This window comes from Dicentrarchus labrax, unplaced genomic scaffold, assembly GCF_905237075.1.
Source record: "Dicentrarchus labrax unplaced genomic scaffold, dlabrax2021, whole genome shotgun sequence".
NCBI classification, from domain to species: domain Eukaryota; kingdom Metazoa; phylum Chordata; class Actinopteri; family Moronidae; genus Dicentrarchus; species Dicentrarchus labrax.
The window spans coordinates 30,487,760-30,510,293 of record NW_026136720.1 but is presented as its reverse complement, the minus strand read 5'-3'; the positions used below and the strand labels follow the sequence as shown (position 1 = coordinate 30,510,293).

The following is a 22,534-nucleotide window of genomic DNA, read 5'->3' as shown; positions in this document are numbered from 1 at the left end:
TTTAGTCTGCAACCACATCACCACCAATGGGACTCCAATGAACACCAACTATGATGCACACAAACATGCATGCACCCCGCACACACACACACACACACACACACACACACACACACACACACACACAGAGAGAGAGACTCACACACATAATGTAATGGCTCAGGCATGCTAATGGTACCACTGTGGAGATGTATTCTCTTCTTCCTGTCACTGAGCAGTGAGTTACTGACTTGTTTGTGATCTTGGGGTGGAAAAGATGCATAAACATGAGGTGGATGCACTAAAATAACACACAGGAACACAAAAATGCATTGCTACTCAACATAGGAACATTGGCATTCAACACACAATGTGAGCAATATAATCATTTATTCATTTATAATCATCTTCCATGGATGTTTTTGCACCTAATAGCACAGATGTGTGTGGCATGTATGTATATTTTTAGAACATGCCATAAAAAGCATTGAGAATAGATTGACTTGAGATGAGATCATGAATATTTCACATCTGCTGGTAAATCAGAGAGCTTCTCTAGACTTTGAGCTCCAAGTTGCTTTTCAGCTGCTAGATAAAGCTGAGCCCACAGGGACCAGCTGACTGACGACGGAGAGCATGTTGGGAAGGAACCCCTGAATAAAACAGGGACTCCGGGGGATGCAGCACCAGAGGTTCAAGGAGCTGCATATTTTACATATGTGTGTGCTATAATCTTCTCAGGGGATCGTGGTTCAGATTTACATGTTATTTAATCTGCAGCCCATAAACTTGTTAGTAGTTGCTTGAAAGCTGCGCTAGATTACAAATGCTCCATGGCTTAAACAGCTGAAAGGGTCATGTCCCACCTCTGCATGAGGGTGCTGTCATGGAAAATTTCCCAACAAAGGTTAGAAGGTTAAACATTCCCAAATATTGCTGTTTTTAAATGACAAAGAGAAATTACTTACTCACTGTAAAATCCAATAGCTGCCCTGACATACAAACATTATTTAACTTTACTAGGTTATCAACAATATGCACTTATGGCTGGTATTTATGAAGTAACAGTTACTTGCATGGGGAAAAACGCAAAATACTTAGTGTTTAGAGTGAAGATGACTTTATTAAGAGTTAAACTCACTCACAACAAAAAGTAGTCACAGTCTCACTCCCACTGCGCAGAAGAAGAAGAGTGCATGTGCAGTAGCAGCATTCAGTCTCTCCCGCTCAGCAACCCACCAGCACACAGGCCGGGGCACTGAGGGCAGCCTGCTGACTCCACTTTTGCGCTCTCTTTTTATTCTTTTGAAGAATAATAATTTAAGTTATCAAGCAAGTTTGTCTGTTAATATGTTTTAGTTACTGCTACGACTGTTAGCGTTCGCTAGCTAACAAACCAAACAGGCATAACGTTAGCCTGTTCAGGTCAAGGTTAAGGCAAGTTTGGGCGGTTTCCCACCATAGTCTTGTGATTATCTTAAAACCCGTTAACAGTTCCAAAGCCTTTGAAAGTCCCACATTTGAAATGTTGAAGCATGAGTTTTTTACGTTTTCCCCAAGTTGACAGCGAAGGCATTTTGGCTGGACTTTCAAATTTGCAACGTGGAAATTACGATTTTCAGCGAACGCAGCATGAATGTGTTTGATGCAGAGACGAGGTCTGTGTCTCATTCCGCCTAGTTCCGTCAGTACACTGCTAATGTGCACTGACCACTTACTGCCGTAGTGCCCACTTTCGATGGTTAGTATTGTCCCAAAAGGAACACTTATGTTAGAACACTTACCGGAAATGACGAGCGGGATGAGCGTGACGAACGCGACGAACGCAACACACGTGAATGTGATTTTTCAGCGCGCCAAAAATATATGCCGGCTTTTGTTTACAAACATTTTTCTCCACGTTCATTTACCGCTCAGTTCACAGCATGTGGAAACTACGTCGCCTCCGACGCCAACGCAGGTTAGGGTAGCTAGGTAGCATTAACATGTAACGTTACGCTAATTAACTCGCCAAATGATTGTGTCTGGCTTCAGTCAGTGTCAGTGAGGACATGTAAGTAATGCATTAGACGACAGTAAAACGTTTCGTATTACCGCTGTTACTTACATTTATACGATTCACATTTAGAAAGTGCTCGTCCCAATGGTCCCTTCCCCTTCACTATACACTTAAAACTAAGTGTTTAAAGTGTGCAAGTAGGCGGAATGAGACACAGCCAAGGTTAAATGAGGTTCGTAATGCACTGGCACTGTCTTTCCTTGGAGAAATGGTGAAGGCTGGCAAGAGGCTGCAGCTTGCTTAGCTGTGAAGTTGCGTCATTTACGTGTTGGGTTTAACGTTAAACGGTAGCCAATATTTTTTACCTTTAATACAGTGTGGGTGAGGGAAAAATACGTCACGCGAGTGAAAGCAACAGTTGAGGCGTGTACATTAAACCTTAGGGCTGCAGTAATTCAACACACAGCCATAGTTATATTTACATGGACTAGGGGAGTCGTTTGCTCCGTGTTCATTTGACTCCAGTAGTGAGTCTGCAGAGAAGCTGTGGTTGCACACCGGTCTGTACAGAGTGCGCCGATGAACGAGTCCTCTCCTTGTCCCTCTCCCGCTATGATAAACTGTAAGTCACGTTAAGCAGCCAGTGACCAACAGTGAGTGAGATATCTGCTCATTCTTTATTTTGCAAGGAAGAAAAAAGGGAAAATCCTCTGTTAATCTCCAGGAGGTTTACTGTACGACCAAACATTTGTTTCACTGTCAGATGTTGGTAACTTGTTTGACTTGTGTAAATTGCTCAGGAAGCATGACAAGAGCCAGCTTGCTGAGAAATGCTTGCTATCCAAATCGTGCATCCTTCTATGGGTTCCCTTCTTCATGTTTTAACTTCTCTTGATTTGAAGGTGACTCAAATATAAACACAGATTATCCCAACATTTGACACACATGGAGTTTAAGAAAATGTGTTCATTGTCAGAGCTCCATGTGCCATGATAGTTAATTGTTAATATTCATTTTTGCAGTTTCCTCAACTTACTTAAAACACAGTCGGACTTTGGTCACTTTTTGGGGTGTAAGTTGTTTTTTCAAGGTGCAATTTTACTGTCAAAAGTATTTTTAAATCATAACATCCACCTCTGATATTTAAAAAGAAATCTTAAGACATCTTTTTAGCCTGAATTTTAAGCAAGGTGCCTCCATTATTAGTTGATTTATATAATGCTATCTTTATTATATGTATATATATATATATATATATACACACACACACATTAAGATTGATTAATTACATGACCACCTTTAAGGTCTAATGAAATTAAAATGTTACATTTCACATTTTCATATTTTTCCATCTGCTCCCATTCTAAGCTGCTGTGCCAATGTGAGGGCAGAGAGAACTGCTGCATAATAGGAGCGGGAAAAAAATTAATCAAAAATATTAGGGAACTATAGCCCCAGGTTGTATTTGCCTGAAATTGTACTTTATTATTAAAAACACGTTCTTGTAATACCTGTGTGAAGCATGCACATATTAAGGAACATGTCAGTAATCTACAAACCACGATATCAGTGGAACTTCCTTTTAACAACAAAATTCTTTGTCTTTTTCAGAACAAGTGCTCAGAGCTACTGAAGAGCTGCTTTTTCAACGTGGGCCCAGTGCACTGGAGGTGAGATGCCAGAGCCCTCCCGACCTTTCCTATTTGACTAAAGATTTAGAAAAGAGAAAAAAAAGTAGTATGTTTTAAATGCAGATGCATTTGGTTTGTCTGGTAGTTCACCCGGTAGAACCCCCCCCCCTTTTCTGTCGCTCTAAAGCAGAAATGCCTAAAAAAAAAATCTTAAATGTTTTCTAGATTGATATAGTCCCAGCTGTTAGCATCGCAACTTAGCTCAAATCATGGCAATGAATATTTTGTTCACTTTTACAGAGTATGCCACTGACTCTATCCATTGCCATTGTTTGCGCTGAGCTAAGCCACGATGTTAAGAGCTGAAAGCCAGCTACTGGACGTACAGACACAAAAAAGATATTGATCATGTTGTCTCACTATGAAAATGATAGAGAAAGGGTTAACTCCCAAATCGTCTGAGTATTCCTTTAATGCACAAGGCTGGAAGGCAGTGTCAGCAGGACAGATGAAATGGTGACAATTTTGACAATTTACAACATTTCCCTGTTGTAATGTAATGTTTTTGTTTGGTTTCATCACGGGATTGTGACACTGATGAGACCTGGGCACAAGTATCTGTTGGGGTGTTGACTGTTGTCCGTGAAGATGTGCAACTCACTCCAAATCAGCTCCACCTTCACCCAGTGTCTACTGCCATCATTGTTGAGGGAGGTATTGTAATGGATGATCTCCAGAACCTACCCGAGGCACTTTGCCTCTTGTTTGGACTGTCATATGCTTTACATTTGGACTACCCTAAAGCCATGAAAAACACTTTTGGCTTCATTCAAAGACTGATGCTTGGCTTGGGAGAGAACAAAACCACCAAAACTGCAAAGTCTTAAAAATCTCTTGTTGAGTTAGAATGCAGATGTACGAGTGGTGACATTTGGCAAATCTCACTTGTTCATGAGTGAATTCAGTTGTTTTTTATTGTTCACTAAATAAAGACACTCTACTCAAATTGTCAGCCCATGGGTTCATCAGCAAGTTACTAGAGGCTGTAGATGTACGTATATTCATTCACACATATGTGAGATCCATTGCCAGTCATTACCCTCTCAGGTTTTTGCGCTTATTGAAGCCACTTTAAACTGGTCGGCATGTTTTTTTTTAAAAAATGTTTAATACTTTTAAGCTGTGTTTAGTGTTTTATTGATATTACAGCTGTGTTTGGATGTCATTAAAGGCAATCTTTAAAAAAAAAGTTGAAAAGGAAGAAAAAAAAAATTGAACTTTCAACTGTGTTATGATCTTGATTTAGTATCTTTAATTGTTATTCAGATTATTTTAGGAGATTGGAACCTGTTTTTCTTTCCTGTATAGATATTTGAGGCACTTAGATTGCTGAAGTAACACTTACTTTCTTTTTTTCAATGCAATCGGTTTGCATGTTTTTAGCAAGTACGTCAGATTGCTGTTCAAGTAAATATAACTTAGAAATGCTAAGTTGATCCAACTTAGATAAGTGTGTTATATTGACTAAACACAGAGTAAATTTCACATGCAATGATGAATGAACGAAGGAAGCACTAGTTAGTTCAACTTAAAATACCTAGTTCTCGTTACTTGTTTTTTTTAAGTGCAATCGGTTTGCATGCTTTTTTTAAGTAATGCTAACTAATTGGATTTTACTGTGCTGGAAGTATGAATATGGATGATAAGCACTGGATATCACTGCATTTATCCCTGTCACACATTACAGACATTCAGGGTCCCCAGAGGGTGAATCCTAATGGCTTTTCCTCTAGTGCCTCTGGCAGGTTGATGTTTGTGTTTTTTAGATGTCTCAACAACTATTAAATGGATTCAATACATTTGGCATAGGGTTTCCCTCAGGATTAATTCTTAACTTTTCATCTACAACATCATCATGTACAGTAGCCTCTTTGGTTTATAAAAACTAATGACATTCCCATTAGCCACAGCTGTACTTTGTTTATAATTAAAAATGGACGTAAGCTCAGAGTGTGGTCGGCTCTGGCCGTCGCCATCTGGGAAGACCTGACTCTGCTGGCTAACGGCTAATCCAAAAGTTAGCAAATAAGTGGAGCGCGGGTGGAGCTAAGACAGACTCAATGAAGCCCAGTTTACTGAAAGACGGCACCCACCGGTCACTCAAAGCAGCCATGTCCTTAATGACACCTAACTTTAAGCCTTAATATAATTTAAACGGGCAATTTCTAGTCACATTCCTCATAGGAGTAAAATATATAATATATAAATATAAAATATTAAAAAATCTGTATTTAGCTGTATAGCTACTAGGCTGTAAACATGTTTATGTCTGCTGTAAAGTTACAATTAATATGGGGCCTTATCACTAATCACAGCCAACCTCAAGAGGAGCTGTTTGTCACTATGATAATTAGCAAATCTTAGCATGCTAACGTGCTAGAATAAGACTGTAAACATCATACGTGAAAAAAATGCTAGCATTGTCACCGTAAGCATGTTTTTTTGGAGTCTGTATCAAAGAAACATGTTTTGTAAAAGAAGAAGAGTAGTAGACCAGGGCATGTCTTCAGAACTACTCTACTTCATTAGAATGCTGTTTGTCTCACATTGTACATTTATCCAAAAATTGCAGCTTCTGTGATTTGCATATTGGGTACTTGGCCAAATTGCAATTTTGAGACAATATTTCAAGTAATTGTCGGCCCTACCATGGATTAGTAGAAAATGTGCTGGCTGTGACAGAATAAATGCAAGAAATAACAGAAACACTTAGTTTTAAAATGACATTGACAAAGAAACTGTTTTTAATGTATCTCAGAAAGGTCTTGGCTGATACTAAATCCATTTAACAAAGCCAGAATCTGTGCTGGTACCAATATGGCATATCAGATCAATGTACTACTAGAATCCATTTTCACTTTTGTTATTCTGCCATCAGAAAAATAAGAGCAACTCAATTCATGCGAGTAATATAAACTCATTAAAAGTGCAGTCAGTAATGTTTTACTGTCTCTTTACAGAAAATTGCCATCATTTTTGAGTGGGTGCTCACAAGAGTGTTGAATCAGCTGCATCAGCTTGCATAACCTCGGATGTTTATGTTCTATTTTTAGTTTCTGTTCTATTTTCTTCTTTGCTGTATCATCTTACTATTGATGCTGCAATATCCCAGTTTCTCCATGGGGGCCAAACAAGTGTCTTATTGTCTTCACGGGAGAAACAGGGAAAACACAATGAGCAGGCACACTAACACAGGAAGGAATTAAAGCAGAGAATGAGTAACAGTGTAAAGTGTTGTTACACTGCTACACAGTCCTCCATCTGTCCATTAATCTATTCTTCCATTGCCTCTTGCCTGTCTCTTTGGTATTGTCAGGCACTCATGGTGCAAAACTGGGAGGACAGGGTCAAAGACATTGGAGCTTCATGCAATTGAGGCAGCACAAGACAATAAGGTGTTGGCAGATTACAGATAATGCTGAATAATGTGAACCAATAATACAAAAAATTACCATAAAATCATTATTTTCCATATTATTGGAACAGAATTAGATAATCAGAGTTTGACCAATACTGGATTTTGAACTTCAATATATAACTTTTGACAAGGATCCCATTAGTTTCGTTATGAAATAATCGCGACAAAGATATGTAGTACTGAGTGGGACATTTGAAAATTAAACTTGTTAAACTTTCTGGTGGACAAACTATGCAATGTAATGGTTCTAAATTGCCTCAAAAATATATATATAATACATATTTTTCTGTCTTACAATTATAGGCCAATACATTTGTGATTATTCTATATAAAAATTGTGATGGGGTGTCCTGATAGCTCACCCTGTAGAGCTGGTGCGCAGTCCTTGATGCAGCGGCCATGGTTACAAATCGGACCTGTGGCCCTTTGGTGTATGTCATCCCCTCTCTCTGCCCCCTTTCCTGTCACTCTTCAGTAACTATCGATTAAAGGCAATAACCCCCCCCCAAATACTAAGAATAAAAAAATAATAATAATTGTGATTATACATCTGTACACAATAAAGGAACAATGTCCATGAATTAACCTCTTCCTCTGTGTGCACTAATACTCACTGTAGGGCACTGGTGGCCTAAAGGTTAGAGAAATGAGGTTGTGACCTGCAGGATAAGAGAAGTCAGAGAAATGTCCCTGAATAAATAAAGGTTAAAAAAAAAAAAAGGAAGAAAAAGGTTAACACATACACACACTTTTTCACAGCAGATATTTTGACTGGTCATAGTAGGAGAAATGCAGATGGTAAATGGACTGCACTCAAAAAGCACCTTTATAGTCTTCCAACCACTCAAAGCACTTTACACTACAAGTCACGTTCACCCATTCACACACATTCATACATTGACGGCACAGCATCGAGAGCAATTTGGGGTTCAGTATCTTGCTCAAGGACACTTCAACTAGGAGCCTGGTAATCAAATCGGCAACCTGCTGTTACTGCACAACCTGCTCTACCTCCTGAGCAACAGCCCGACACAGGAATCACTAATAACATTAACAATGGCTCTGTTGCATCAAGTGTCCCAGTAAACCATGACAGGGTTACGGTGAGCCAGCATGAACCTGAAACTGAAGCAGCGAAATAGAATTCAGCCATCATTCATTTTCCACTTCCACCTGTGCTTTTCCTACTCTGACATGTCAAAATATCTGCTGTGAAAAAGGCCTATATGGTAAGATGCTGAACTTCTCCTTGTATACTCTTACTTTACCACACAGCTGAACTTGGCTGCTAATTTCTGATGAAACTTGTATCCTCCTAAACTGATGTGCAGGACATCGACACCTGATGGAGGAACAACAGCAGTTATTACAACAAACCCAGCTGCCTCACACCTGTGCAGAATTCAAGCTCCTACAGGCCCACTGTACAGCTACACAGGCGATTAGAGGTCATCTTACAACTGAGCACCTGTGAGCTCCATCACTGGAGCATATAGGCAGCTGTTAGTTCATCCTGAAATTCTGATTCTGATTCATTTCACACTGAGCAGCCAGTGCACAACAAAGCTTAAGTTTGCTATATGTATTTTCAGTTATGGATGCTTCGGTGCTATAAACTGCCCATCAGTGTGAAAGGCTGCAAGATTTTCTGGGCCACATGTGGCAACCGGCTGTGTAGAAAGCATGTGGGCCAAATCTGTGCCACATATGTGTCACCATATGACAATTAATCATTGCCTTTGTGTTGGTCTTTGTGATTATACTGTAAAAATGGAATTCTGGTGTGGCTATAGATGAAATGTGTTACATGCTGGTTAAGGCTGCTCAATTAATTAAAATTTGATCATGATTACGATTTTGGGGCCAAATGATCTCAAAACTTTTTTCATTTTCTGTTGTGCAACGTTGTATAGAAAAAAGCTGTGTCCCAATTCAGGGATGCACTGCACATGAGTCAGTCACGTCGTTTTCGTTGGAACAGGTAACGCGGCGACTTACAAATGTTTATGGGGAAAGGAAAGAGTAACTGAGGACTTCCTTGCAAAGTGTTTTTGACAAATGTCCAATAAATGCAGCATGTTTCTGAAGTTTAAAAGAATTATTGTTTGAATAATCGTGATTTCAGTTTTGATCGTGATTATGATTTTTCCATAATCGAGCAGCATGCTGGTGGAGATGGGGATGGAGAAACTGATGTACATTGTACAGGAGATTTTCCAGGGCTAATAAAATGCCTCACTGTTATAAAGTTAGAGCAGCTACAGTAGGGGAACAACTTGCTTGAACTCTCCCAATTCTTGAAGTGACAGAATTAAAGGTAAATCTGGACTTATTCTCACAATTGCAGCACAGTGAGTCATGCTAACTTTGCTGTTGTAGAGATGCTGGAAACACAGAGAATTCTATACGAGGCTGATATATGATTATTTCTTTCCCAGAGTTGCGTTTCCTATCTTGTTGTGAGAGAAAAGTTAATGCGGCCCATAGTCAGAATGGACACAAAAAAGGTTGAAAAATACTGCTTGGACACTGTCCTTGTGTGTCCCCAAATTGTACCCCCCTTTCTCTCTCCTGCTCCTCTCACGCTCATGCAGAAGCGTACTAATAATGCGCTTACATGTGCAGTTTCTGATATCTTATAGTCCCCATGCCCATCACCTCTCTAGAGAGGTGCTGACCACAAGGGCCATTTTCCTTGATACTGCCCTTCGTATTCCCTGGTCGTGCCGTTTAGTATGCACAGGCAGCATTGTATTAGCCCGAGGATCACAGGAATGTGAGGGAATTATGGTAATAGAGGGCAGTGAGGAACTCAGAGATACACTGGAGGAAGCAGAAAGTGAGGGAGGGCAATATAGTGAATCTCCCCTGACTTGACATGTTATATAATACTCAACTCATTAGGAGTCTTCTAAAAATGGAGCACCAGAACAGTGTATACCAGCGAGGTAGACACAGATACTGGATAACAGATATGGGCTTTCCCATTAGATGGTTCATGTTCTTGGTGGCCCCCCGAGCTTTAGTCTAGCACCATCAGGGCAAAATGTGGGTCTTGATGGTCCCTAGTGGATGAACTGTTTCTGTTCTGGAGACTTCATCCGAGTACAGATTGTCTTGTACTTTGTATGTATACAACAGTGTTAAAAGCAATGGCGCAATTTTTATCAGATAAGAAATTCTTTATATTAAAACAACAGTAGCAATATAGCAATAGTAAATACACACTGGAAAAATAAGAGAGGTCTTTGAAATTTGTTTCACAGTTTCCTCTAGGATTATTTGCAGCAGCGGGGGAAAGCTTTCTGTTGTACCCCCACTGTACTGGTAGTGGAGTATTTTAAAAGTGGAATATTAGTACTTTATATTAGTATGTTAGTTTTGGATTCAGTATGATCTGATTCTTCCTCCTCCCACAGCCTAACTGCACCTGTGTGTTACCAGCCGAGCCTCTTGAGGGTGTCCTGTGCCAGTTTGTTGTGAGTCCTTCCCGATGTGTGAGTGTGAGGGTTAGGAACGTAAAGTTGCAGTGTAATAGTTACTGAAAGGCTGTGTGTTGTGATTGCTGCCACAGAAAAGAAATAAAAAGTCGCTGTGTTGGTCCAGGCTGTGGACAGTTAGTTAGCTATCTAGCAGATACGAATCAAGTTAAAGACAATTGGAAGGTGGTAAACAGTGACTTGAATCTGCTAGCTAACTAGTTTTTCGCAGTGAAGCACCTCAAGCTGTTGTTCTAGGCTAGTTCGGTTTTACAACAGACACACTGTGCAGAGGTTTCCTTTTGTTTCTGCTTGAAATGATCCCAAACTTTGGACACCTTGTGTCATTTTCTCTGACCTGGCTCTTCTCTTCCCCTCTCTATTTTCTCTCTCCAAAGCGCACTGTACGACAGTATCATCCATTTTCCCAACATGTCAAACTTTTCCTTTAATGATTTAGTCTTTCTCGTCCAATCTTCTCTACATGGAACATACTGAACATTCAAAGGACAGGGAACAGTGGGCCACAGTGGCCCATAGAGGATGTGCTCTAGAGACTAGAGACTTCTGTGGGCTGAACAGCTAACTTCCAGATTAGCCCTCTGTTAACTTAAATGGGGATAAATGATTTAATCGTGATCTTCTACACTTTCGAAATGTTATCAGACTGAAGTCATTTCCCAGGCGTTGTGACACTCAAAAACTATTTATTCACCGTTTTATAGACGCTTCTTTCACAATCTAACCTTATGGAAAAAAGTCTTTTTGGGCCAGTGTGTATCACGTGACGGACATCATTGCTGTTATCACACATGTTATGCCACAATGTCAGATTGCCTTAAAACCCCGGTGCTCTTCCTGGGGGCTTGTCTGTGATGAAATATATATCAAGAGCCACTTCAGGTCTACAGCAGGTACGTTTTATCCTCAAAAGGTTTTGGGTATGATGAAGTTGTGATCTGTACAAACACACAGATGGTTAGCACCTCCCCTTTTCCTTCAAAAACATATAGTTTCTCTTAGAGATAAGGCGAAAGCTGAGTTCCTTAAGGATTTCATGGTAGTCCTTTAACACCTGAGGGCAGAGCAGGATGAAACATTTGGAGATGGAGAGCTGAAAAGAGCAGTAGATGTTGAATGTGTGCTGTTTTTGTGTGTGTGTGTGTGTGTGTGTGTGTGTGTGTGTGCGCTGCCCCACATTTCTCACAGATTTACCACTACAAGCGCATAATGAGCCCGTAAGGGCTCAGATCAACCATTAAGATACAGTAGTGTCTGATTGGTTTCTGGGCTGCAGACTTACATGGATTATTGTAGTGGAAAATCCTTTATTAATTGATTACTGACATTAACTGCAAATCGGCTTATTGTAAACTGAGGAACCTTTATTAGTGACTTACTCACATTCTAATGAGCCATTAAAAGTGCTGTTGTAAATGTTGATACTGGAAGTTGTTAATAAATAGACTTCATTTCAGATGTTCTTTCCATTGGAGGGCCTTCCAAGCATGTAGGAGAAACTACGTTGGCTGCAGAACTCGCAAAAAAGAAAACGGGAAAGGCCCTACCTGGAGCCAGTGTCTGGAGCCTTTCTGAACTACTGTAGAAACATGTCGGTTCAACATCTATGGACGCCGACCCTCTCCCTCGTTAATGCAGCTCATTCTAAGGTAACAAAAACCCAACGATCTGTATTTTCAGGTAATTACTATTTACTTTTTGACATCCCATACAGCTATGTACACCTCACATATCTTATTCTCTTATTCAGTGCCCCTATTTTCCTGTTTTCATCTAAAGTACGTTGAAAAGCGATAGACAGTGCAGCAATGATACGTTACCGCTGAGTGGTGGTATGTAGGCTGTATAACTACTAAGGCACACAGACAAATCTCTCCACACACACACACACACACACACACACACACACACACACACACACACACACATCACCACACACATTTTGCAGATCTCTGCCACAGCAGAAGTGAAGCAAAGGTCACTGTAAAAAGAGCAAATTAAGAGTCCCGCCTGAGTTGTAACTAATGTCTGTATGTCCAGCTCTTGGAGCAAATACTTCTCAGCCATTAATATAAATGTCTGCATTTAAAGATTTATCCACACATTTAAGATCTATATACACATTTACAGAGTTATGTACACATTTACAAATCTTAATAAAGATTTGGAGATTTTCTTTTACACATTTACAAATCTGATTACACTCTCTCTCACACACACACACACACACACACACACACACACACAGATCAAGATACAGCTACACACTCACCTACCTACATTTGCAGAGGGGGCAAGGACCTGCATTGGGCCCACATACAGCCTATGGGCTGGAAGGGCGGAACAGAGAGAAGTGCAGATTACAATGTGGTGTGCTAGTTCAGCACCATGGACAGTGGCATGGATTTATCATTGAACAGCAACCTGCTGATATTCAAGCAGCACATCTTCTGATAGGCTATTGGTCAGCAGCATTTCTCATATGGGGCCTGTGTACCCCTAGGGGTACTTTGTAGAGCTGCTACATTACTTTTTTCCCCAGAAATTTCAGTCATGCATTATTCCTAAAATAAATTATACTCCAATAAGTACACTAAAAAATGTAAATTTAGGTCCTCTGGGAAAGGATTTGATCAGTGCAGTTGGCTGCCTTCCTCAGGGAAGTACAAGGACCATCAGTGAAGTACAAGCACATGTTTCTGACTAAAATTTGAGTCCAGCTTATCAAAAAGACCATCTTATTGTTATTGCATGATGATGAGAGAAAAATGCATTTAGTGATGGATTCTAAACATTAGAAATGTACCATTTATGAGGTTTTCAGTTACACGGCTAGAGATCTTTAAATGGGCTTTTTCCTATCAGAATGTTTTGTGCAGTTTGAAAAATACAGAGACAAGGGACTAAAAGTATGACTGACTGAAGCAGCAGGAAACCAATGATAGAAGACAAATGAATACACAGTTTGACATTCATGCTGGAGTCACACAGCCATATAACCTACACAGCCACACCCACACAGGACAACAAACTACAGGTGTGTCCTGCCTTTACTACAACAACCCAACAGACACTGCGGTCTACAACAAGCAGCAACACACAAGATTATTTTTTAATAAAACCCAGATAGCATCTATAACAGCCGATCACAAATAATGAATATGAAACAACTTACCAATGAGGTTTCCTTCCAGCAGCTGCCAGTTTAAATCCAATCCGATACCCTGAATCCACTGCAGCCAAACTCAAACAGTATTCCTCCACCATGTTCATCTTCATCAGGTTGCTCTCAGCTACCCTGCAGGGAGCTAGCTGCTGCTGCTATCTATCATTGTCACCTGTTTGTGTGTAGAGCTAACAGCAGCACTGTGACAGACAGGGAGGGCCGAGCTGTTGACTGAGAGGAAGTTTGTGAGGGAACATGAGACATGACTCTTCCTCTGCTCTCTGGACTTATTGTGAACACTAATGACTTAAGTTAACATATAAACAGCAGACAGGCTGCAGCTTTTAAATCTCCCGGTGTTGTGTCTGTGCATCTGAACTGACTGCCGGCGGTGGGCCCTATTAAGGGGTACTGAGGGGGTGGAATCAGCGACAGCGACCCTGCTGGTTCTGGCTGCTGCCTTAGTCGAAAACCCCCTTGATACCCCTCATAGTGGTCTATGCCGGGCCTGTCTGACTTCATCAAACAAACAAACATTATATTTATATGTTTACTATAATTTTGTATTTGGTATATATATAATCCTACAAAAAAAAAGAAAAGCCCTGCTGCTTTGAACATAAATCTGTGGGGTTAAAGATGTTAAATTATTGAATATCTGAACTGAATGCTCCCCCTCTACTGCTCTAGGATGCACATCCACAGAAAAACTTTTCAGTTCAGGTTTTAAAGGAAACAGACTGCAGCCATTATCATGGCAACTGTCACAAAGTGCTTCTGCCTGATACTCTGTCAGAAACTGAAAGCATGTCTAATTGTTGCCCTCGCTGTATGAGTTGAAACAACATGCCCACAACCCAACTGCTGCAAAACATCATTCAATATTGATCATTAGTAGATAAAAAGATCCATTGTACTTCATCTAGCATTTATTATTCACGAGCATCCTTTACTTGTGATATGTGGGCTGACTTCATAACACTTAATGTCTCATTGTATTGCGTAGTTCACTTAAACAGGCGGGAGGCGGCTGAAATATAACGTCAGTGGCAGCATCTGAGGCTTGAGGTTCAACAAGCTCATTAGGTTTAAGTGCACAAAGAAGAACTCTAAACTTAGACCTAACACACAGTTTTGTCAGGGCAGCCGTATCCCCTTTGTCTGGATTATTAAAGAGAAATGTCAAAATAAATTTACTACTTATGGTGAAATCAACTCAACATCTAAAAAGTGCTGAATAATGGCTTGTTGGGGCTCTGGGGGAGCTTTGTCTGAGAAAATAACCCCTGAGAATGTCATAGCGATGTCATCGGGGTTATCTCAGGATGGGCTTGGAGATTTCAAATGTATAACAGAAAGCCTGTTGCCAACTTGGGGTGTGGAGTTTGAAAGAACTGGTATTTCCCTGACGGGGGGGGAGTTGAAGCACTTGAGTTACATTATGGGACTTGACCCTGTACTGAGGATTCTAAGTCTAATCTTTATTAGGTGCAAGTTGCCCCTTTAATATATATATACATACACGTTTGTGCATGATGAATCATCTGGTACTATGGTTTTAACCCTCCTATTGTTTCAGGGTGTTTATGTTTATGTCTGTAAACTGATTTTTTTTTAAATGAAGAAACAATGGGAGTCAACTGTAAAAACACAGGATACAAAGAACAGTAATAATACAGGGGAGCAAGGATGAAACTATATTGTATAATATCAGTTATTAAAATACTAAGACACTATGAGTTTGAATGCTGCAGCCAGGAACATCTTAACAATGAGTTATGTGCGTTCAGTCTTATAGCTCCATCTAGTGGACTGATATTGTAAGTACATAGTAAGGCCCGAGGAGTCAGGAAATATGTGTTTTTATACAAGCATCCCTTTTGTTATTTTTAAAACAAAGGACCACTGTGTCTGTGTCGAAAATCATATTCATAAGCAATTAAATAAAACAATGTTGTGTTGAAAGCCTGACCCAAACAGAACATTGATCGATCAAAACGAGTCCAATGACGTCTTGATGTTCACATTTACATTTTTTATTGTAAAGGTGGTTTCTTAGAAAATAGTCACGTGATACAGAGGCAAAGAAACAAAAGACAGAGGCCTGAAATCAGAAAAGTCAAGAAAACATCTACAGAAAATAGAACTTTGGTGATGACATTTTTATTAAAACAGAACAAAACCTGCAACGTAATCTAAAGTAATACTAGAAAAGATTTTACAGATCACTCTCATGATGGCAATACAATGAAAAGCACAATAAAAACAGTACATGAAAATAAAGTGTGTGTAACCAAGGCCCCAGTAACAGTCTACTGTATGTTGAGCTGTCCTACAGTTCTTGCTACTGTAGAAAGCTCTGCAATGTTCTCCACACAACCTCTTTGCACCAGTGGACACTTCTACGGCTCCGTCGGTCTGTGTTTTCAGGAACCGGGTACAGTCATTTAGCTATCTGTTTTAAGACTACATCTACGGCAGAGAAAGCAGAATGTCCAACCAAACATAATCACCTTTGCACATGCTAAAAGAAGATCTGAGAGCTAGCGCAGGTTTAATGCTACATCAGCTGAAACGACAGATAAACAGCAGTACAGTATATAAAGACTAATTTTAACAGTATAAAACATCTCCATTTAAATGTATCTGTCTATTAGGGAAAGTGGTTTTTAGTACTTACATAGTAGTGTCATTTATAGGTGTTGGTTAGATAGTAGATATACAGTACATCCATAAGTCTTTAGAGACTTTCTGTGTGAGCATCTATGTCTTGCAAAAATCCTACATCTTCAGTTTAGTCTGTTTACGCTTTCTCTCAATAAGGGACAGCTGACAACAAATAGTACTCCATACTATGGTTGACAGTTTGATGGGATTGATTGTGATTATTATTTGTCTGATGTTATTCGTCATGTGGTAGTAGAACAACAAGTGCTCTTAATAGAAGTAAATTATCTTTGAGATGACAAAAACGCGCAGTGGGAATGTCCTTCCTGTAGCTCGCATGTGTTACCATTGTCCTTGTGTTTGATATTGTGCCTCGCTGTGTTTGCTTCATATTTGTAATTGTGTGTGCCCACAGCAGCCTACTAGCTTAAACTATAATCATCCACTTCCATGAAGCTCATGGGTGTTGAAATTACAACAAGCGATGGGACTTTTGTTGGTCCTTAAGACAGCTCTTCTCCCCAGGCTTGGTGCCTTTTTAAGGGTGTCCTTATGTTGCCTGCCTTAAAGGCTAAAGTCAGGGAACAAAAGTCTTTTATGCCTCGAAAATACCAAAGATAACATTGAGATTGCAACATACCTGCATAAGATCTACATATCTCTGGCTGTTTTACCCACAGAGCAAAACTGGTCCGGGCCCTACACTCAGCCCAAATACAGCAATGAACTGTGGTCCACATGTGGGCCAGATCTGGTAGCCACAAATGGCCCATGACATAGCCATATCCCAGCCAACTGTATGACCATTGCTGCCCTGTTCTGGCCCTGTGTTGGACACACAAGTTTCAGCACTCTTTGTAGGAAACTGTTTACAAGTGTTCAGTGTTGGCTGGCTTTACTCATTTAACTACTTTCAACACATGAAGTGAGAAGAGAAGAGAGGAAGAGTGACATGACATTTTACAGTGTTGCAAATGGCGTGATGTGAAAAATCAATAAATATTTAGTTCATGGTACTGTTGCTGGCAGCATTTTTCATCTTAGCAATTTATGACAAGTGTATGTATTAATGAAGTGTCTTGGTTAAGGTTAAGTCAACATCCGGAACCAGTGCTTAAACCTGTCTGGTCCAACACAGAGCCAGAACAGGGCCAGCTGTGGTCATACAGTTAGCTGAGATATGGCTATGTCATGGGTTGTAAGTGGCTTCCAGACCAATTTCACTATGTGGTTAGTTAGGTATATGGTAAATACATCGCTGGTTAAGATAGTTGAACCACCTGCACTGTTTGCATTTCCAGATTACTCTGCTGCTTCACACCTATTCTACAAATAATATGCCACACAGCAACAGGCTGCCATTTTAACTCGGATAAGTATCGTAAGAAGCTGCTAAAACAAATAAGTCCATCCAGTTATATTACGATAATGATAGCATTTCAAATGGGGACAATAGCTACAACACTTGCTTGGTATCAGTAATGATGTTTGGAGAAGGCATCTTTGTGTCAGGAAGTACGAAGCAGACACATGCCAGAAATCCCAGTGTCAGTGTGTTTTGAGCAAATCTCAGTCCCAACCCTATTCCATACCCCAGGGGCCAAAACTGCTGAAATTACACAAAAAAGTCACATGTTTCAATGGCAAAGCTACTGAAGTTTTTTTTTCTCAAAATTCCTGAAAAGCTGATTTTATTTTTTTGCAGGACACAGACATTACTCTCTAATACTTCCATTGTGGTCTAAAGTAAAAGTCAGCCCTGTTAACTAAATGCCTACAATGGCTTCACTACACAGCACATTATCTTCTTCTCCTTTTATCCTCCTGTCTTCTCCCTTCCCCTCTCCTTACCTACACTCATCTCCTTTTTCCAAAGTGTCAAACATCATCCTCACCCCTCTGTACACAAAAAGTTCCTCCCCATCATCATCTTTATCAAATAAACCCATTTATTCATAACTCATGTATTTATCCTGCTGCTCCTCTCCCCTCCTCTGCAGCTCAGTAGTGCCCCCTAGCAGGGATGAACGTTACAGGCACGGATCTCCTTCCGGTCCTTACAGCCGGACATCTGAGGGCCTTTAGCTCTTTTCTTCACTGCCATGAAACGCTCCTGGATCCCCCCTCCACATTGTTTGGTGCAATCCGTCCAGATGGTCCACGGCTGCATCCTGCAACCTGTTGGGACAAACGACAGTAGCATCTCAACTCTGGTCTCATGTAGCAGCTTTAACAATAATGACAATAAACTAGATTATTCCCACCAACCTGGCTCCTCCTCTGCTCCTTGTCTTCCCCGTGCACCCGGTCTCCTTCTATTTCTTCCTCCTCCTCTTCCTCCTCCTCCACCTTCAACTCTATGTCCTCTCGTCTCCTTTGATTTTTTCCCGCACTTCCTGATCTTGCATTTCTTCCTCTGGATGGTCTCGGGACAAGCGCTGCCCCCGAACTGCGGCTCCAGTTTGAGCATACGGGTCCGAATGGTATGTCCTTTACCGCAGGACTTGTTGCACTCGGACCACTCTGACCACTCGGAGAGCATGCAGTCGACGGCTGGAGGGAAGAACAGAAGGAGGAGAACAGGAGGAAGCGTCAGAGGAAGGACCAGTAAAGGAAAAGCAGATGCTTCAAATAAAGTAAGGAAAAAAAACAAATATGGAACTGCAGATGGAAGATGAAGAGAATGTGGTGCCTGTTCTCAAGTCTTAAAACCACAGTTTTATCCACAGCATGTAAAATACTGCTCCAGTAATAGTAAAACAAGCTCTCCAATCTTTTGACAGCAGCCATGTGGGAAATCAGACTATATAACTGCTCAAGCTGAAGGACAGTCGACCAAAACTGAAACTGTCAGAAATGCAACTTATCATACAACTGGCAGTTTATTGATCATGGAGGAGATTAATTAAGCCTTATGACCCTCCTCAAACTGCTCTGGCAGAAATACGGCCCAATTCCCAAAATTACTTGGGGGGGACTTTTTAGATACATTTTCGTCCCATTTCAAATAAATCTTTTTCACAGCAGTCATTGTGACATGAAAAAAGTAGGGTAAACACAGATATTATCAATGATACTAATTAAGGCTCCGTTCCATTCAGGTCAAACAAAGTCAAGGTGCTGTTGTGCATGTTAACTCAATGGAAAGGCTCTGCTACACTAAATGGAACAAATTGGTTTAATTAGTAACTGTGATTAACCTACTATTTCATGTCAAAATGGCTGCTGTGAAAGAGCAAAAAAGTTGAACAGGGCCCCACCACCACAGCCCCCTGCAGGGCTACTTTCAGTCTGAATTCCCTGCAAATTCATTATTCTCCATCCTCAGGCCTGCTCAAAGCAAATGTGTTTGCCATTTTTAATCCTCTGCTCCCCCTCACTCTACAGGTTTCCACCTCTGTGACATATGGCTCTACATATTACCAATGTCAGAGGGAAGGTGAAGGGGGCATACCAAATAATTACTAAAATGTAGTGTGGATACGGAGAATAAATCTAGGGAGATGGGAAAGTAATAGGGCCAAATGATATGCGGATGATAAGTGTGGCTGGGCTACTGTTGACACGCAGATTAACAGAGTGGGTAAAAGAAAATTACACATTTTAAAAGTCCCACCCATTTGGAACCGGGGTCAACTTTCTCCTTTCATGTACTTAGACATGCATTTAACAACTCTCTTTGAAAGTTAGGAAATGAAAAGCAGCAGTTTTGTACTACTTCAGTTACTTACGGCACTCGGGCAGCATGCACTTCTCCGTCTGCTCCAGCTCCTCGTTGCACTCTGCAGGATCAGACTTTAGCATCCTCTGGCGTGTTCGCATGCCCCGCCCACACGTCACACTACACTCACTCCAGTCAGACCAGGGTGACAGCATGCAAGGGATGGTATCTGCTCACACGCAAGCACATGTGTACAAACAGTTAGTGCAAATGATCAGGTTAAACTTTATTTCTGTGCTTTACGATTAATAATGACTATTTAACTAACCTGATTCATACTCATCAGTTTGTAACAAATATTCATGTAAAAAAGCTGATGACTTGTACCAATTATACTACAACACAATTGGATAGAAAAGAAATGAATATCTGATGACTTACGGCATTCTGGCATCATGCATTTCTCCACTTCGGCCACCTCGGTCTTACACATCGATCCGTCTATAGGCGGCATCTTCACCATGCGCTCACGTCTCCTCATACCCAAACCACAGGTGACGCTGCAGGGGTCCCACTCACCCCACTCAGTCACCACGCAGCTGCTTGGTGCTGTGGAAAGGACAAAACACAGAGAACACAATACGAACATGTGTCAGTATTTGCAGCATGAAGTATTAATTCCCACTGTCAACCAGTTGATTGATTTTAGAGAATCAATATTATCTTCTTTCGTCATATCAAGTTTCAAAGAGACTTACGTTCCACCTCTCAGATGGAGCAACTCACTGTGACAATCAACCTTAAATCTGTCAGAGTATGTTATTTGCTGCACAAAATAAATAATTTTATTAATAGTTAAAGCAGCAACAAGGAACTTTCATTTTCTGTTCATTCTGGCGGCCCCTGTGGACAGAAGTGGTAGTGCTTCCACTGCCTCTATTAATTGATTTCAAGGGGAATCTGACCAAATCTGTCCTGGTGGCAGATATTAAGAATACCTATATATAAATAGCCGATGTTCTCACTGATGGTCTGGTGTGTTTATGTATGTCATATAGAGGCATCAGTGTTAAACTGAGCAGATTATTTCCTGTGAGCATCAGAGATAAGTTTCCCTGATATTTTTAGAAAACTCTTTTTATTACACATATTTATTCATTTTTTTTAACAATCATACATACTGCTTCTTTTTTTGACAAATTAAGTGTTTTCTTCTCTCTGTTCTCTTTGCTTTTTGGTTGTTTTAACTGCGTACTGTTTTAATGCATGAGGAGTCTGTTTATCAGAGAGTGAAGACTGTGAATATAACTTGTGTTCATGTCTTCAATAGAAATGAATAAAATGCTGAAACATAGGCCTACTGTGTAGTTTTCTTATACCCCTTCAAATCAAGAAGGCCTCGCGACCCCTTATGAAGCTTTGGCAACCCCTGCTGGGGGTCTTGACCCCCAGGTTGGGAACCACTGCTTTCAGTCAATATTAGCATACTAAGCACACTATAACGTATTTTAAGTTAATACAACTATATAGGTATTTTAAATTAAAAAATATGGCCACTTGCAGAGCATTATATGATATATAATGAACAGCTGGCAAACCTAAAAGCACCAGCGAAAGTGAAGTTCTAATAATGTAGTTTAGACGATAATTTAAAAATGCACTTCTTACAGCTGCAACTCACATAGAAGTACGACTCATTAGACAGTTTGCTGATTAAAACATGAAGATCTCTACCAGCTGACACAAATTAAAGTCACTGCTGATTTGACCACATCATGGAGAAAATTAAAGTCATTTAGAAAATTTAAAGATGAAAAAAATGATTGGCTGACTTCAAAATGCAATTTTAAATTTGCAACAAAGACACACACACACACACACAGCAGTACATAGAGGAAGACTCACAGCATTCATCGTTGACGACACACTTCTCCGTCTCCTCTGTGTTAAGCTGGCAGAGCGAGCCGTCCTCAGGATACTGTTTGACATATCGCTCTCTAGACCTCATCCCCATCCCACAGGACACACTACAGGCCGACCAGCTGATCCACTCCGACATCATGCACGTTGATGGCTCTGTCCACCAGGAGAAGAAAGTACAAGAACAAGGTCTATTAGGCAGCAGGTACTATTGGAAGAACATCTTCACATTTTAGTTTTGCATTTCTCCTTGTTAGGCTATTATTGGGAAAAGTTCTGCTGTTTTAAAAATGGCTTGTTTGCACTGTCATAACTTGCAGGTGCAGTTGCCTTGTTGCTATTCCTCATTGCAACCACTACATAAGTAGGTCCACTGCTTGAGTTGACCATTCATTTAAATGAGGAATATAAACAAACTAGTTTTGGCCAAATAATTTTGGCTGCCACTGCAAAAAGTTCTGTTAGACGCACAGTGAAATAAAATAACACACGCTACAGGGCTCCACCTATTCCAGTGTTCCCAATAGATATAA

The 22,534-nt window shown here is 40.4% G+C and overlaps 1 protein-coding gene across 1 annotated transcript in view; it reads right to left on the bottom strand.

Moving 5' to 3' along the window:
• Positions 1-15,767: 15,767 nt before the first annotated feature.
• The window catches only part of spon1b (spondin 1b), a 93,486-nt gene continuing 86,719 nt past the window's right edge, over positions 15,768-22,534 (bottom strand). Inside the window, exons 12-16 of the mRNA XM_051382077.1 lie at positions 21,987-22,157; positions 20,523-20,690; positions 20,152-20,310; positions 18,689-18,973; positions 15,768-18,598 (exon numbers count right to left, since the gene is read on the bottom strand). Coding sequence (XP_051238037.1) covers positions 18,435-18,598; positions 18,689-18,973; positions 20,152-20,310; positions 20,523-20,690; positions 21,987-22,157 — 947 coding nt within the window. The 3' untranslated portion in view covers positions 15,768-18,434. The remainder of the gene's footprint in view (positions 18,599-18,688; positions 18,974-20,151; positions 20,311-20,522; positions 20,691-21,986; positions 22,158-22,534) is intronic.